The sequence below is a fragment of the Pongo pygmaeus genome, chromosome 4 (assembly GCF_028885625.2).
Source record: "Pongo pygmaeus isolate AG05252 chromosome 4, NHGRI_mPonPyg2-v2.0_pri, whole genome shotgun sequence".
Taxonomy (NCBI): domain Eukaryota; kingdom Metazoa; phylum Chordata; class Mammalia; order Primates; family Hominidae; genus Pongo; species Pongo pygmaeus.
The window spans coordinates 115459881-115478643 of NC_072377.2; the positions used below are offsets into that span (position 1 = coordinate 115459881).

The 18763-nt window shown below is 40.6% G+C and overlaps 1 protein-coding gene across 2 annotated transcripts in view; it reads left to right on the forward strand.

Moving 5' to 3' along the window:
- The first annotated feature begins 1052 nt into the window (after positions 1-1052).
- The window catches only part of CAMK4 (calcium/calmodulin dependent protein kinase IV), a 262172-nt gene continuing 244461 nt past the window's right edge, over positions 1053-18763 (forward strand). The window contains exon 1 of one of the 2 annotated variants that reach the window (XM_054488028.2): positions 1053-1698. In XM_054488028.2, the coding sequence (XP_054344003.1) occupies positions 1112-1698 (587 nt within the window). In that variant the 5' untranslated portion in view covers positions 1053-1111. The remainder of the gene's footprint in view (positions 1699-18763) is intronic. The other variant, XM_063665128.1, reaches the window with a different exon arrangement.

An 18763-nucleotide genomic window follows, 5' to 3' on the forward strand; every position in this document is an offset into this window, starting at 1 on the left:
ATCTCTTCAACTTCTCACCGTGGTTAAGAGATGCATGACTGTATATATTTTCAATTTCCAATCAGGTAGGAATCACATTCCTGTAACTACTTGATTGGATATTTTGGGTTGTTTGTTCACCAATATAGCAAGCAGGCTTTTAAGAATAATAAATCCATAAATTAAAATATCGGACTATGTTAATGGTTGGTGCTATCAGGAATGGAGACTTACTAGGAAGAGTTTAGTGCATGTTGGAGGAAACTCAGGAAAAAAAAAAAGGCTAAAAGTAACACCTGTGAAGTAAGGTGAAAGGGCCTGGAGCTATTTAGCCAGAAATCAGTTGTGATATAATAACTGTCATATATATGTATCAGAACATGAGTAATTGTTGTTCATCTTTGCTGAAATCTGAAAAGAAAAAAGTTCAAGGGTAGTTTAAGTGATGTATGTTTAATACTGAGAAGAGCCATGACAGTTGATGGACAGGACATAAGAATGCTTATGATGGGATACATCTCTTGGGAAGAGAAAAAGAGCTTTACATGTAGCAATCTTCCCTGTCATGAATGAGGACAGGTCCTGCCTTAAGACAGAGGGTTTACTAGTTGGCTTCCACAAGGCCCTTCTAGAATTGTAATTCTGAGCCACTTCAGATGCTGAGATTGAACTCGACACAGCCAAGTATCTGCTCTTTTAGGAGCTCCAGCAGTGCCAGAGGAGGCAGTGCCACCAGCAGCGACGACACCATCTATTCCAACTGAAGCCTTCACTCAAAGGTGAGTCAGGTCAGTGTGGACCTGGGCGCTTCCTCTTCCTCCAGCTCTCACTGGGTCCAGGCACAGGAGCCCTGAGGGATCGGCGACCACAGTACTCCCTCCCCGGCCACCAATATAAGCTTTGACAGAGGGATGGCTGGTTAGCTGGTGCTAGGTGGGAGGGACTCGCCACGGAGACGCGCTCAAGGAGGGATGAGTTGCGCCACCACCACCTAGGTCCCTCTCTCACTATCCGGCTGGGCCGCCCGGACCCAGGTGCTCCCAGGGTGCGCCTGGCGCCCGCCATCCCAGACCCAGCGTCCCGCTGCGCACGGTCTCCCTCCAGCTCCGGTCCCCACGGGAGGGCGCGTGGGATGATGCGCGGGTCCTTGTGCCTTCCCCAAGCTCCAGCATCCGGAGCCGCCCTAGCCGGCACCGCGGCAGCCACAGTCTGGGAGATAGAAAGGAAAGAGGGAGGGCGGCGGGAAAGGCTCGGCGCGGGAGGAGGGCGGGTGAGGAGCGAAGGAGCGAGGGGGAGGGAGCCTCTCTCCTCAGCGGTGCAGCTCATCTCCCTCCAGCGGGCGGCGACTCCGGGTTCCCCCTCGCGCCCTCTCGCAGAGGCTCGCCCCCTTCCCCGCCCACCGTCCCTGAGAGCGCGGGCGGCGGCGGTGGGCGTGTGCGCGCGTGAAGGACGCCGCCTCTCTCTCGCTCCTGCGTTCGCAGGCGGCGGCGGGCGGCCGGCTTCTCGCTCGGGCAGCGGCGGCGGCGGCTGTGGCGGCTTCCGGAGTCCCGCTGCGAAGATGCTCAAAGTCACGGTGCCCTCCTGCTCCGCCTCGTCCTGCTCTTCGGTCACTGCCAGTGCGGCCCCGGGGACCGCGAGCCTCGTCCCGGATTACTGGATCGACGGCTCCAACAGGGATGCGCTGAGCGATTTCTTCGAGGTGGAGTCGGAGCTGGGACGGTAAGACGCGGGCTCCGGCTGGGGAAGCCCGTGGCGTGCACTGGGAGTTGTCCCTCTCGCAGCGACGGCTTGGAGGGTGCGGGAGCCTGCCTCCGTGCCCGATTTCTCCCTGCCTAGTTAGTGTCTGTGAGAGAGCTAACCTTCATTCAGGTGCGGCTCGAGTCCTTCCCACCCCACCAGAGCGCCTAGGCCGGTGCAGCTGTAGGATCAGCCCGACTCCCTCCCACCTTCCCTCCTTCTCGTAGGCTGCCACTTCCCTTGGGTGACAGCACCCACCGCACGTGGGCCCTGCTTTCCCAATTGATGTCTTTGCTCACGATTATAGCTTGCCAGAGGGTCCTGTTTGTCTAATTATTTTTTGGAGTGGGGGCCGGAGCGTGCCCTTCCAAATCAAGACAGAATTATTAAGTTAGATTCTTCCTCCTTCCCCTCGTCAAGCTCTCCAAAGCAAGTGACACGAGAAATTAAACTTAAATACTAGCTTCTCTGCAGAGTCTGCTCAGGAGTGAAGGGAGAAATGAATCATTTAAGAGAGTTGAAGGCAGAATAATGAACTAGTGTGGCTTTAAAGAGAAAGCAGCATATGGGATCCAGGCAGTGGTAATTAGTGAGAATGCTGCTGCTTCCCTTCTTTCATGGGCTGGAGTGATTTATTTAAATTATATATGCAACAGACCATCTCCCTAGGATTGCAGATATGTCCCCTGTCCCTCTTCTGAAGATCCAAACACGTAGCAGTTTGGCCTTTTGCATGATTCCATATGCTTTCGTATTTGTATCCATTGAAAATTATAGTTTTCTTTCCCTTCCTTTTTTTTTTTTTTTTTTTTGTCTTTTCTCTCTGTTATCCATAGGTAAGGAGATTTGTTTTCAACACTTATTTTAGATCCAGGCTCTTTAGTATAGGGAATCTGAAGATGTAATTTCAACGGTTGACAAGTTGCAGCTTCTGTACTTACTACTCCTTTGCAATTTCATTTTTCATTCTCTTTTTGTTGGAAATAGTTTTGCTAACAGCCTTTTTAATTTTTCAAGTCATTGGAGGATCCAGAGCAGGATTCTGGATGTTGGTATTTAGTGGGAAGATGTAATGGTCACTGCCCACTCTCCCCCCAATTTGCTACTACTATTGAAGGCTCATTGAATATAGATGTGTAAAATAGGCAAACTTCTGAATGAAAATTCAGTAATTTCTCACTGTTAAAAATGTTTTGAAGTATTTGAGCACTGAATAATGTATACATAAACATCCATTTTTAATCAAGTTTTTCAGTATTCATCTGAAGATCTATTATATATGTAGGTTGAAATGAAAGGACAATGATGTCGATTTTTATAAGGTCCAAAACCTGCCTGTTATTAATTGTATGATACGTGACAGTGGAACCATGTAAACCTCTGAGTAAAGAGATGATCTACTTAAAATTGTTTACTGGGTGTTTTATAAACTACTGTGTAGTAGAGGAAGTGCTTGATGCTGCTGCAGGGGCTGTCCCAGCAACACATCTGTTTTCGGAGTAATATTAACCCTAGATGCCTCAAATAGGTTGACTTATCCACACACGTTGTCTTTATGAATAAGCTTCACCATCACGAAACTCAAGAAATTCACTTTAATTTGAAAAATGGGAAAAAAATAAACTGCCAATTGTATACCCCTATGAGATGGTAGCCTGCTTAGGAAAAAACTAAGAAATTTGAAGTTTGGGTTTTTTATTTTTCAGTTCAGAATTACATGTTGCAGTAAATTTTGGAGAACAAATATTAATCAGTTATACAGAAGCTTCTCAACTTATGTTGGTGTTATGTCCCAATAAGCCCACTGTAGTTGAAAATATCAGAAGTTGAAAATACATTTATTACACCTATGCTAACAAACATGGTAGCTTAGCCTAGCCTACCTGAAACATGCTCAGAACACTTAATATTAGCCTACATTTGGGCAAAATCATCTAACATAAAGCCTATTTTATAATAACTGTTAAATACCGTGTACAGATGGGATTTTGTAGACATGGTGAGATATGAAACACAAAACACAATATTCAAAAAACACTGGCAAACACAGAACACTCTAGAGTTCCGGTTGTTTACCCTCCTGTGGTTAACTGGGAGCTGTGGCTAATGGCCGCTGCCCAGCATCAGAGAGAGTATCCTACCACGTATAGCTCAGGAAAAGATCAAAATTTGAAGTACGGTTTCTACTGAATGCTATCACTTTCCCACCATCATAAAAGTCGAAAAATCGTAAGTTAAGCCCATCCTGTCGGAGACCCTCTATTTATACATTGCTAAGATTCTCGCTCTATTATCTAGTCTTTTGATTACTGTAAAAGATCACAGAGTTAAACTACATTGAGGAACAATAAAAGCTAAAATGTCTTACTTAGGTTCTGTTCGTCAGCAGTAAAGCGTATTGTTAGGTAAGTTCTCTGTACATGGCAGCATTCGTGGGGTGCATGCTTACTCTGGCTGAGACTTTGAGAAGTATCATTTTCATTATCAGAAATTTTTAAGTAAATAAACTTAGAACATAAACCAACTACTATTCTAGATATAATTATTAAGAATCGATAGAGCTAGAGAATGCAGCAGAATGATCATCGTAGATATTGGCTGAGTAACTAAAGTCTTCTTCCTTCCTACACTAGAGATCAAGTTGAACTCAGGTCATTAGTTTCACGCCTTTACTCTCAGCCTTGGGCCAAATCCGCCTGCTAGTGTGACTCTAATTCATTAGTAATGCAGTTGTCATTAATATACTAAGAGAACAGTGCTTCTGGTGTTATGTGTTGCTGTTGTGGTTAGCTCTAGAAAGTAGACAGTCTCCACCAGAATTAGTGATTTGTTGGCTCCTCCATTACAATTGTCTGTTGTAAAGTAGTGACTCCTGATTGCAAGAAGATTGGACAGTGACCATTGGGGCGATACACCCTGAAGATGTGTTTGGGAACTCAAGGGGAGCTAAACTCCCAAGGCTATATCCACCTGAAGCCCCTGGATAGTGCTGGCAGCACTGATCCACATGGAGCCATTGAGACCAAGACAGATGTGATCACTTTCTTTTGGCGGGGAGGGTATAGGGTAGAGGGGTTAATTAAAAGTATCAGGCAAAGTAGTTTTCCTAAAATCACATTTGAAGACACTGTTTTGTTCATAGAGTTTGTCAAAAAGTTTACAAAAATCATGACACACACACACATTCAACTCTACTTAAAAATACGAGTTGGCCATGATCCTATTCAGGGCTCCAGATCCTCAAGAGCAGTTGGTCTTTTGCCCAGTGATTTGAGAAACTGGCATTTTAAAGGCTTTTCTGAGGGAGAAGGGAGCTGCCTCTGGTCCAGATCCCGCCCAGTGGTTTGGCACATGGAATGACAGGAAGTGGCCCAGCCTGCTTGGTGGTGCAGATTTTGTCTGTGCATGCAAACCCATGTCCTGTTTTCAGTTGTCTCACCTTTAGTTTCTCCCTGTTGTTCCATGTTGAAAGAAAAGATGATAAGAAAACCAGATGTATTCCCAGACATACAAATCCAAGGAAACCAAACCAAATGAAAGATAATTAGAACAAGAGAAGAATGTGTTAAACTATTTTGGAACCTTTTTTTTTTTTTTAAATTTAGTTCCCATTCCACTTACTGTAGTTTCTTTAGGCTAGGCACTTTGCATACTCCTCCCCACTGCAATGTAATTTTAAATAATACATTTATGTGTCACATTTATGTATACACAATTATGTGTATACATTTATAATTTTAAATACGTTTATTTGTCAACTCAATTAAACTAATTATATCGGATCCCTTGCTATATGTATTATTGTTTAGGAACCAAATAGATTTCGATAGTAAGGGGTGTGTGTGTGTGTGTGTGTGTGTGTGTGTGTGTGTATAAAACAGAAACAATTTCGTAAAACAATGTTTATTCTTATTACCAGCAATGCACTTTAATATTTTCTATTATATGCTATTTGATTTCATCTATTTCATTAAAAAAAATTGGCTGAACCCATGTGATTTCACATCCCACTAATGGGTTGTGATTCAGTTTGAAAAGTGCTGTTTTAGGCCATAAATCTGTGTGTTACAGATTAAGCTATGAGGCAGAGTCTTTTAAAGAAATTCCCTGCAGACCAATTGGCAACATTGGGTGGTATCCTTTTGGCACAGCCCTGTAGAGAAAAAGGTTCCTATCTTTGCCTCCAGGTCATTACTGATTTTTCCCCTTCTAAACATTTTGGAAAAACTCTGGTGTCTCCCCAAGATCTGCTGGGCACACAGTAATCTGAACTGGCTAAGAGTGCCAGGGGCTGTGTTGGGAAGGAACTCAGAGGCTGAGAAGTGGTATATTCTACATGGTAACGCATGTTCTGGCTCCAGGTCACAGTGAGCAAATGCTTTCTATAAGGAAACACGAAAGTGTGCATTTTCTAAGAGAAGGGCTTCAGCCAATGCTCTTGGCTTGTCTTAGTGCTCTTGGCTCTGGTTGATATAACAAGATGTCTTAGACTGGGTGGCTTAAACAACAAATATGCGTTTCTCACAGCTCTGAAGGCTAGGAAGTCCAAGATCAGGGTCCCAGACAATGCATTTCCTCAGTTAGGACTCTCTGTTTTGCAGATGGCTGCCTTCTCGCTGTGTCGTCACAAGGCAGAGAGGAAGAGAGAAAGAGAGGGGAAGAGAGAAAGAAACCAAGCTCTCTGGTGCCTCTTACAAGTGTACTGATCGCATGATAAGGGGTTTAGCTGCATAACCTCATACTAAACATAATTACCTTCCAAAAGCCCCACCTATAAATACCATCATATTGGAGTTGGAATAAGGCTTCAACATGTGAATTTTGAGGGGACACAATTCAGTCCACAGCATGGCTGCTGAAGAAACAGATTCTCCTTTTTTTTGGTCAACCCATTTTCTAAACCATTCTCGTGGCCAGAGCTTCTTAGGTCCTTGATTTTTTCTGACACCATGCTTTAGGGCCCCACGGCCTATCTGGGTAGGTATACTGCTGGCTTCTGATCTCCTGCTACACACACTGCACTTAGAAGCTCCAGTTCTTGGGAAGTGGTAGGTTTTTTATCTGACTAGAAATTAAAAATATACTTGTGCCAACCCTGCCTTGTTCTCTGTGCATCTGATTCTTTTCTCAGGCAGTTGACTCAGGAGCAAGGTGGGATTGCAAGTGGGAGAATAAAGACCGGGGCTTCATAGGATCTTCCCAGGAACACTGACTGTAAGCTTCTGGAAGGCAGAGTCTGTGGGTTTGGCTGGTTCACTAATATGTGCTCGTGTCTAGCACAGCACGTAGTACTTAGCAGATGCTCAACAAATGATTTTAAAGAGGGTGAATCAATGATAATGAAATGGGCCAGGTGCAGCATGTGTACCCACTTCCTCTTCTTTGAGATCTTGGTCCTGATGTGGTAGTGATATTGATTCTAGGTGACCCTAGGATAAGGAGAATACTGTAACCCATTTCTCTTCTCCCTAAAACTTACCTGACAATAACCCTAATCTCAATCAGCATTGGTTTTCTTTCTTCAGTGTGAGTATTGATAGCTGCCACCCCTGTAGCTTGCTGTTGTTAAAAGTAATGTCACTTTTCTGTTGGCAGAGTGTTTTGTGGCTCTGAAATGAAAGGGATTCAGTTTCACCTTCACTGTCACTTTACCACAGGTGTATCAGAATTAGGAGTTAAATCAAGTTGGACTAAAAGGCATGAAATGCCTCCAAGCTATACCATCCACTAAAGTTAATGCATAGTAAATGCTAAATTTGGAAATATACTCATTGTAAAAAGCCTTAAAATCAAGTGAAGACTATGATAACATCATTGCTTTAAGAACACACTACTTTTCCATGTTTAAATACTGTCACAAGGTTAAAAATAACTCCAGATTTTGGAAAAAAAAAAAAAAAAAGACACAGGTGCCATCTGGTTCTAAACTGTTCTGGAGAACTTGAAAGAGAGAGAGAAAAAGAACGCTAACCACAAAATAGCTTCAAAGAACTTTCTTGTAAACACTTTACCCTCAGACATATGTGTGGGTTATGTGTTTGCAGTAATACATTTAAGAACAAAGTAGTGTTAGCCAAGTGAAGTGTTTCAACTAGTTATTTTTTGTTAATAATTTTTTTCTTTTTTTCCTCTTTTTTTTAAAGTAAAGGGTTTTTTTAAAACTCTCTTTTGGGAAAGCTACGTATCTAATAAACAGAATATTGATTTTGTAAAATTTCAAGGTCAAATTCATACTGCAAAATATGGTGTTTGAGTCAAGGAACCATGTAACTGAGGACAAAGAGGAACTTTTCATGAAGTTGATAGCAGCTAGAGTCAAGGTTTTACTCAAATTATATTGATCTTTACCTCAGTTTTTTTGATCTATTTGTAGTACAGGATTATCTGAAGATTTCATGACTCCAATGGTTTAATTAGGAAGTTAGGTCTAAATATTGATGGCATAGTATTAGCACATAAAGGATGTGGACCCTTCAATACAGTTTGTCAGAGATTTTCCTCAGTCATTATCTTGTCAGTGGTAAAGATCAAATAAAGAAAAGAACAGTGTCTGGAGAGACAGTGATTCATAGTGATGGGTAAAGGGTAATGCAAGTAGACCTTCCTCTTTTCTCTCATATTAGGGTTTCTCAATCTAGGCACTATAGACTTCTGGCCCAGGAAATTCCTTGTTGTGGGGGCTGTCCTGTGCACTGTAGGATGTTTAACAGTGTCCCTGGCCTCTACCTACTAGCTGCCAGTAGTGACACCTTTATAAGTTGTTAAACCAAAACTGTCTCTAAACATTGTCAAATGTGTCCCCTCTCTCCTCTTGAGAATCATGTCTTGAAGCTAGTGTTTTACACATTTTCTTTCAGTTATGTAGACAGTGAACAACAACAAGGAGATTGATAGATTATGTTAATTTGGCTTTACTGAGTGTCTGCTACAACCAAATGTTTCTCCCATTTCTATATATTACCATAAGATTTCTGTTTTATGTGTATTCCACTTGTGCTATTTGCTTAATATTTTTATTTAAATTACCTTATTTTGTTAACCTAAATTTATTTATCAAGAATACAGTTTTCACTAAATTGAAAACCGTAAATAAAAGCAAATTGTATATGCCATAAATAGAAACAAATTGTAAAAATAAATTGTAATGAAAACATAGCATTTTTAGTAAATTATAGCTAGACTTGTCCACATGCAGAAGGCTGTAACTCTGAGGATTGATTTCTTCGTTTAAGAGTTGATCAAAGATTAGCAGAGTTAAAACCAGAGTAGCACAAATTGAAGTTTTCTTCTTGATGTAATCATATTGATTGAAAAGTAATTGAAAAGAAAAGGATGTTCTCTCTGTCTTTTATACCTTGTTATTTAATTCCATGCATTTGTGCTACTTAAAGTCCTCTTGTTTATAGGTCTAAGCTTTTCAATAATTCTGACCTAGACGATGTATGCTGGCAGTGTGCATGTGGTGGGGTAAGGGCCTAGAGTATGAATGAGCATGATAAATCAATATTTGGCCTCCAAGTGTGTAGGGTACTACTAATAAGGCACCAACAATATATTTAATAAAAGATAAATTAATGAATAAGTAAAATGAATAAAACTTATTAGAAATCTAAGAACAATAACTGTCTTCATGACAGAGTTGTGACAGAGAGGATTGGGGTGTCTTTATGGGGGAGGCGTAGACTTTAAAATTTGGCAGGATTTTAATAGGGAGAGCACTGGCAAACAGCATGTCAGACAGATGGTACATTCTAAGAAGAGGCAAAAAAAGGACAGGAAAATTCAGAATATACATTTTTGTTTTGCAAAATTTATAAAGCATGAACATTGCAATGGCAGATAGGGTTAGCAGGGTAAGTTGATGTCAGACCAAAGACAACCTGTTTAAAGAAAACAAAAAGAGTAGGCTTGTGTCACCTGAAAACCACTTTGTAGATAAAGTAACCATTGTGAGAGAAAAATGTCAGCTATAGAAGCAGCTGGGTCTTGGGCTGAGGTTGTGGGACTCAGAATTTGCCACTACCTATGATGTAGATCAAAGATGGGGCTAGATAAGAGAAAACTGATGAGGTTGATTTTTTTTTTTTAAGGAAAAAACAATCCCAAAGCCTATGACTAGGTAAGAAAGGAGAAATGTTGGACTTAGATTGGTTGCCTAGACCAGGTAAAGAGTGAGTAAAAAGAGACAGCAAGTATTTTAGACTTGAAGGCCCTTTAGTCTCTGTTGCGGCTCTACCCTCTGCCGTGGTTGAGAGAAAGCAGGCATAGACAACACACAGACAATAGCACGTTACTGTGTTCCAGTGACATGTCATTTATGACAGTAAAATTTGACTTTCTTATAATTTTCACATCACAAAATAGTATTCTTCTTTTGATTTTTAAAAATGCAAAAATTGTTTTTAGATTGCAGACTGTAGAAAATCAAACGGCTGCTAGGTCTGGACTGTGGTTTGCTAACCTAGACCAGTCAAACTAAACTTCTGCTCCTCCCCAGTTGCATGAGAATTTCAGGTTAAAATGATATCAAATCTTAATTTATTCAAGGAACTACCTTTAGTCTCTCTTTCACTTTGAAAATGTCAGCTTTATATTAGTTTTCCACGTGGGCACAAGCTTTAAATGAATACTCATCTTTTATCAAAATCTACTGAAACTGCTACAGTTACAGTTCTTACCTTTGTAACATGTTGGCTAGTTCCATGTCTCTTTTTCTTCCTCCTATTTCTTTTTGTCTGATATTGGTTATATGACTGATGTTTACCTCACATAATGTTTGTGAAAATGAAGAGCCTTTATTCGAAGGGCGTGAAAGTTAAATTTCCATACCATGAACAGTGTTCATATCAAAAGACTATTTATTGTCGGGTAATTTGTTTTGTACATAATAACTAAATAGGTTTCAAATTGATAATTCCTCTGTTATATTTAGAGTGACAATAATATGCTAAATAAATTACTGATGAAAGATTTTCCTCTAACTAGTAAAGTTGAATTAATTTTTCCATTTACTAGTATTAGCTGTGTGTTGAATAATCCTTCTATATGCTATGCAGATGTCTCAGGTGGATAATTAAGGTCATTTAAATGAGGAACCTGTTTAAGCAATCTTTTGAAAACTTAAAATTATTCCTTTTTTATATATTGAATAGAGTTAAATTAAATCAGCCACTCATATTTCGACTATAGCAGAGGTCTATAAGGTGGGATGCCCATAGCCAGGGTATGTGTAATACAATGAAGTGCTAGAAGAAAGTATTAGAGAATCTATTTTGGTTTCCTTTTTAAATTTTTGTCTTTAATTTTTATTTTTGGATGTTTTAAAAAGCACATTAATGTTGGTTAAATAACACATATATACCATTAATAGGTACGTTAGTGTACACAGTTTGGAAGCATGTGCTCAAAAAATGTTTTATTGGATGGTGACTGGATCAAAGAATGGTAGTCGTAAGTGGATACTGAATAAACTTCTTTATATTTAAATAACATTCTACTTTATGAAAAGTGAGTTTAAAGCAAACATATAGATAAAAATGCAAACAAAAAATCATATTGCAAGGTGTGTCTTTGTGCAGCAAGGGGAAGTGGGTACATACGTGCAACTGTTATGAATCTCAAGACTACTTGATGAACGGTTTTGATAAGAACTTACTGCCATTGTAACCAAAACAGTCACATAGAAGAAAACAGAACGAGAGTAAAGGAATACAGATTGCACACCAAGCAGAGGGTGAACTTAACTTTGGCTTCGACAACAAAGTTTGAGTGGTCATGGAATTGAGAGGGAAAAAGAGTAGAGAAATAGGGTTTGTTTGCAAGAATCTCAATTTTAGTATAACTAATGCACTTCATGGCAAATTTTGCCAACTGCTGGCTTAGGCAGCTAAAGGCACTGACCTAAAGTGTTTTGTGGGTAGTACTTGAAGAGTTGTGGGCATTAGTGCCAGGATGCTGAGCTTAACCCTGTTAGCAAATGTGTTGTTACCACTTACTTGTTAAGTCATGTTTCAGGGTGGTATGGCTCAAAAATTCACCAGGTACCAAAAGATTTCATAGAAAAAAATAAAGAAGGCTAGATTTGAAACCACCATCTGATTGGAATAGTCTCTGAAAAAAAGATAATGGATAGGACATGTTCTTACCTATTTTCTTTACAAGTTTGTCGTAGCATGCTTTGTTAAAAGTGCACTTTCTTTGATATATTTCATGCCTGTAGACAGAACTTGACTAATATTATAAACCAGAACATAGAAGTGGAGAAGATAACAGATCTATAATTGTGCTCACACATGTCTTGTTACCTACAATGAAGTATTTGAATGATGTCTCCCTATTTTAGGTCTTTATGGACTGTTTAATAGAGACCTTCACTTGCATTTTACTTTTCATTGCTCAGAATGTTGCACTGTTAGCTTGGTCTGCCTTACTTGTACTGATTTGAAGGGACAATTCATGACTACTTTAATTTAGTAAGCAGCTGCCTTCCACTTAGGACTCTAACAGACACACAAAGTTGTTCTTTAGTTGTGAAAACTGCTCTAAGATTAGTGTTTACCTGGATTTTAATATCTGCTACTTATTCATTCAAATAAGTCATTTTTATTCAAAGTTCTCCATCAGGGCAACCACTGAGAAAATCAGACTATGCTATTAAATGTGACCAAATTCAAAATATATAATTCAATAAATCAGCCTGGCCTAGAGTGTTCAGTTCTAATAGGCCTCTAAAGGGTTCTTCTGTGAGTGGAAACATTTTAGTGACTCCTGAGGGACCCTGGGCTCTTTTTCCTCCTCAATGTGAACATGTACGCTAATAACAGTGTTCAATGAGGTAAACTCATGAGCTCTCCTGAGTGCAACCTGTAACTAGAGGCAAACTAAGAACCTAATAAACAGAGCTTATCATATGTATGTGTGACACACCAATGAAGTGGGAACCTGAGAAAATTTTCAGGATGATCTCCAGAAAACCAGTGCAGTTCTTTAAAATATTGACCTACCGAGGAAATGGAATGTGGGGACTGAGCTAAGGGCTGTTGGGATTGGGGGAAGTGGTTGGCCTAAGGATCTGGCCTGGGCCAGGCAAAGGCAGCAGAGCATTGGTCCGAGCCTGAGCCAAGTAGTGGAGGGGAGTGATCCTCTGGGAGCCACCTGTGAGGGGAGAGGTGGGCGAGGCAGCTACTCAGGGTGGCTCTGAGGCGGGGAGCACCAAGCAGGCCATTCTGGACAGCTGGATTGGTGAAGATGAAGGTCTGCTGAGCAAGGCAGGGGCTAAGACAGGAACAGGCAGGACACAATTGTTACTTGACGGCCCTGCCTCTTCGGGCATAAAGCCCCGCACCTCACTCAGCTTCATTTGTAAAGTGAAGATTGTGGTAGTGTGTTCTCCACATCATTTCTGTGACAATCAAATGAGATCACAAATGTGTAACACTGAGCTCCATACCCAGCACATAAACTTAGTATTATTCCCCACACAGGCCACAAGGTGGGAGGTAGGAGATAATGACTCCCACTTGTGTATTGATAGGATAAATACCTTACTTAGTGCAGTTTATACAGCCTTGTTAGCAATCTGAGCGCAACTTCCAGGCCAGCCTCCTTCCCCACCACTTCTCTTCCGTAATTACCATCATGGGATATTTACTAGGAGCTTGGTGTAATTATACTGTCTTTAAGTACGTTGCTAGTTAGTTCGAGAATACTACCAGTTGTTTATCACCAGCACCAATTCACAAGGATGAGCCTGAGGCTCAGAATGGTGAAGCGCCTTGTCTAAGCTCACACAGCCAGGTGGAGAGGAGCAGAGCTGAGATTCAAGCCCTGGTTTGTCAGACTTCAGCACTCATGCTCTTTCGCTCTGCCTGCCTTGGCTGCACAGATGCCTCAGTGATCTTCATATCTCTGTGGTGTTAAGCATGAAACTCTCTTGGCCTGAAATGTACCTCTCCTATGAATCCCTCCAGGACAGTCATCCAACCTCAGGTAGAAAGTTTCTGCCCTTTCCCCACTCATACCATTTCATAATTCCCCATCTCCAGTGTTTATGGTCTTACAGGTGAATGCTTTGTGGTCTTCACCACCAGAACATCTGCTTATTGGGCAGAGGAACCCCATGTCTTATCCCTCTTTTATTCCTACTACTAGGCCCATCCCTCAGCCTAATGCCTGCCTCCCCTTAAGTGTTTCTGGAACATTATGTGAATGAACAAATGTCAGAGGAATTAGGCGAATAGCTGCAAGAAAATCAGCAGTACTTAAAACTGTCTTTCTTCAGGATGTTTTTTTCTATACGAACCCACTTCTAAACTAGCACACTGAAATTACTTGTTCAGTACCTGTCTCCCTCTCATTAGAATGTAAGCTCTTGAGGGTCTGGTTTCTGTCCCTTTGTTCACTGCTGTGTCCCCAGAATCTTAGCACAATGCCTAGTTTATAGTGAACACTCATTACGTATTTGCTGAGTAATAAATCAGTTGCACCCGTGGGGTTTCCACAATTCAAAGTCCTTTTGAACCCAGGGAACTCTGGTCTTTTGTCAGTCATCTCTATCTTAAAGAGCCCCCATCTCTAAGTGATCAGGAATACTGTCACTTTCTGTGAGTAGATTATCTACCTCTAAGATCCCTTCTAGTCCCAACCATGTGTGCACCTGTGTTTTCTTCCAATTGAATTATCTGTGCGATCACCTTAGTTCTTTATGTTGTTCAGGAGACAGAGCAGCTTTTGAAGTAAGTAGGGCTCTAAGCCTGAAAGGCTTTCCAAGTGTGTTGGAGGATCCTCACATAAATTTTATTCCCATTTTGTGCTTTCTAAATGCATCACCTTTAAAAAATGTACTTATTGTTATATTCACTCATTTGTACTTGCTGCTGTAGACTATACAAATGCTAGCACTAGTTGTAGATATCTAGGACAAAATTTAGAAGAAAGTGTGTTTCTTGGCTTCCTCTACCCATCTAGTTTTGCTTTTAGAAAAGAATCATTCTTTTTAAAAAGCTTGACTTATGACCTATTTGTGGCTATGTAACCAGTTAGCAATGTCCTGTCACATGGTTGGGTAACATGTCCCCTGCCTCAACCATAGGAGGGGAAGGAAGACCTAAGGAGAGGGTCTTGAAGGAGATAAGAGCATAAATAGTCTGTTCCATGTCTATCTTTATTTGGGGATATTATTTAAAAGGCATCTACTGAAATGTTTAATCATCGATCAAAAAGAAATGCAGCTTGACATAACTTCCAAATAGGGTTATTAACTTTACATTCCTGATGTTTATGCACTGTCAAACTAACTATTCTGGAAATGTGTACCTTCCCATCTTTCTTTTGACAACCAGAGGCCAGGGGAGCGTGGTGAAAGGAAACTGTGGGTGGGAAGCAGAGAGGCAGACGCAGGGCTGAGGGGCAGAAGGGAGGCCACTGCTTACCAGCTTTACTTCTTGTTTTCTGAGTCCAGTTACCCCTAGGCCCAGAGCACTTCTCCGTCCCCTCCTGATTTCTCCCTGTTTCCTTCATCTCTCCAGAGCCTAGGTACCTTGCATTTCCTTGTATCTGCCCATCTTATGGAATGAATGTTTATTCCTCCAAAGGCATATATTGAGACCCTAACTCCCAATACGATGGGGTTTGGAGATGGGCCTTTGGCAGAAAATTAGGTTTAGGTGAGGTGATGAGGCATTAGTGCTCTTGTTAAAAGAGTCGTGAGAGCTTGCTCACTGGCTGTCTCTCATCCCTGACCATGGAGGACACAGCAAGAAGGCAGTCATCTGCAAGCCTGGAAGAGAGTTCTCACCAGAACCCGACCACACTGGCACCCAACTGCAGACTTCCAGCCCGCAGAACTGTGAAAAAAATGTTTTTTTTAGTTAAGCCACCCCAGTCTGTGGCACTTTGTTATACCAGCCAGAGCAAAGAGAGACAGCCCTCTACCCTTTTTCCCCATTTGGCACCTGTCTGACTTTGCAGTTTGAGGAATGATCTGCTCTTCTTTCTCAGATGCCTGACATTTTCTCCCAGATGTTGGGGAAAGGCGGCCGGAACCCCACTTCACAAGGAGTAAAGCTCCTTACTTGTTTTATCTAGGATGGCTAAAGCTGACTCTGAGTGGCTCTTCTTTTTTTTTTTTTTTTAACAGGAGGTGGGCTCCCTAGCATGCCTCCACCTTGCCAGACCCTAGACTGGGACAGTTCTTCTGTGGCTACATCCCCACTTCCTCTCGTGCCTTCCAGGCACTAGCACCTTGGATCCCACTGTGCATCCGTACCTGTTGGCTTTCCAAGTGTCAATGCCTGCCAGCTCCCGGTACATTATTTCCTCAGCAGCTGGCACGGGATTTTTTGTTGCCAACTAGAAGCTCAGCTATTAAAAAATAAAACTTGGCCCATCTTGAGTATCATATGTTTTCATCAGGACTTGGATCTGTATTCTGGCACAGCTCACACGATCACTTTGGGGACCTCTCTCAGGACTAGGAACCCAGTATTCCTCTGGGTCTTTGACCACGTTTTCACCTTATTCTGAATACATTCTCAAACCTTGAAAAACCTGTGATGCTTACGATTAATTCGAGGGCTGTTTTACTCGTGTTTTGCTTGGTTTTATTGGATTTTTTTTTTAACCTTGTCAGTGTGTCTTTAGCACTAGGTTGCTTTCTCTGGCTGTTATTGTCAGTTTTCCATCTTAAATTGTAAATTCCCAAGAATAAGATTCATGTTTCTTAGGTTAATGAATAGCTAACACACAACACTGAAATGGGGACGTTTACTGCATGACTTTGCATGAACATGAGGTTATCCAAGAAAGGAGATTTTTATTTGCAGGGATTGTTAAATATTAAGATAAATGAAAAGGACAAGTTTTGAGGTTAGAAAGACCTGCAATAGAGTCCCAGTTCGGCCACTCATGAAGTGTGTCATTTTAGACAAATTTTCATTGAGCCTCAGCTTCTCCCCCAGTAAGAAGAGATAATAATGATTAAATGAGGTCAGTGCGTTCATTATACATGGTAAGTGTCCAGTAAGCATTAGATATTATCAATACTAATTCTGGAATAGCTGTCTGTAAAGGTGGAGGGATTGTAGGTGATTGGATAGCACACTTTTTCAAAAATGTCCTAAGATTCTAAAATTCTGGAAATGCATTGGCAGGAGGCCTTAGTAATTCTCTGTTACTGCTTGCAGCTTCTGAGTAAGTTTTCTGAGCATATAAGCTTCCCCTTTACCCAGGGGTAGTACATTGTGCAATATTTGTAAATATTTGACTGCTGTTTTTTGATGTTTCATGTATTGAAAAGAAGGTGTAGTATAACCATAAGATTTTCCACATCTGCAGACAAAAGGAAAGTTGGGGTAGTTTAAAATAACTGCTGCATGTGGTTCTTTCTGTATAATTTTTAGTTTTTTTTTCTTCTAAAAGGGTGTTAGAAAATATTAATCTTTTTGTTGCTTTGAGGTCTTATTTACGCTAACTGTAACTCTTCTTCACAGATTAATTTTTCATTCTGAATGTTGCGTTCTTCCCTGGGAAGTTAAATAACCAAACCCAGAATCACTGCAACTTACCTGTGATTTAGAAATAAAGGATAGAGTTCTGGAAATCATTTAACAATCTAAAAAAAAAAACCCATAAGTAGTAAGGAATATTTTAAAGCAGTCTGTTAGTTTGTGCACGCTGATAAAACAATATATCACATGGAAGAGACTTCTATTTAAATGATGTCACTATTAGCCATACCTAAAAAATGTTTTTCTCTAACGCAATACCTAAGTTGTAAAAGAAAGTTTGATTTCCAGTTTCATCTTTCATTTCTTTAATAGCTGCTTTTAATTGTCCTACCCTCTCTTCTGGCAAAGGAACTTCATTGCAGTGCTTAAGAAAACAAATTAATAACCTTGAAGAAAGCTGTTAATGAGATACTCATAACTAAGGAAAAAAGTGGGAGGATAGAAATTAGATGACCTAGGAGACACCTTACTTGAGTGTCATTTAGGTAAGGGTCATTCATTCTGGAAGGCCTCTCGGTAAAGGAGGAGGGATTACAAATGATTGGATATCACAGCCTTTCAGGTTGTTCTCTGATTCTAAGATTTCAGAAATGTTTTGGCTGTAGGGCAATGCTAAGAGTCAAAAGCAGGGCTGCAGCCCACATTAAATAACCCTATGACTTTAGTAGATATTAATAGAACCCCCAGTGGCAACGATGGTGGTACAAAGATACATTCCAACTCTGGTACCTAGTAGCTGTTTATTGTTAATGAATCTTTTAAATTGTAACAAGCCCCATTTTCTCATCTGTAGAATGAAAATACTAGTGCCTTTTTTTGCAGGATTATTGCAAAGATTAAAAAAGGTAAATTCTTTGACTGTAGTTAAGTATAAAAGCTATGCACACACTGCAAATTTTTATTTGAATAATAATAATTATGACTTTTCTTTTTTTTTTTTACTATTAACTAAACTGCAGAGTTGATTTGAATTTCACCAGCTTTTCTACTGATGTCCTCTTTCTCTTCTAGGGTCCAGTCTAGGCAAATATATTGCATTTAGTTACCATGTCTTCCTTGCTCTGTTTCTTAGTCTTTGCCTGTTTTTCATTACCTTGAAAGTCTTGAGCAATACTGGACAAGTATCCTGTGGAATACCCACCTCCAACCCCTGTGCCCCCAGTCTGGATTTGTCTGTCATTTCTCATGATTAACTGGGGGAGAATACCACAAAAATGAAGTGCCCTCCTTGTGACATCATATCAGATGTTGCACGATGTCATATGACATCTCTATGGATGTCAGCCTCTGTCACTTTCCAGGTTTCTCTACTGTACAGTTACTATTTACCTCTTTTCTTACTCTATCCAGTCTTTGGAAGTTGGTGACTAAGTCTAGCTCACCCTTGGGGAAAAAGGGGTTAAACTTCACTGCCCAGAGTGGAGAATATCTACATAAATTGCTGATCGTTCTGTAAGGGATATTTCTGAGGTATTATTTTATAACTGATAAATTCTTTTATATATATAAAATAATGATTGAATGTCTTAAGTCATTTTTGA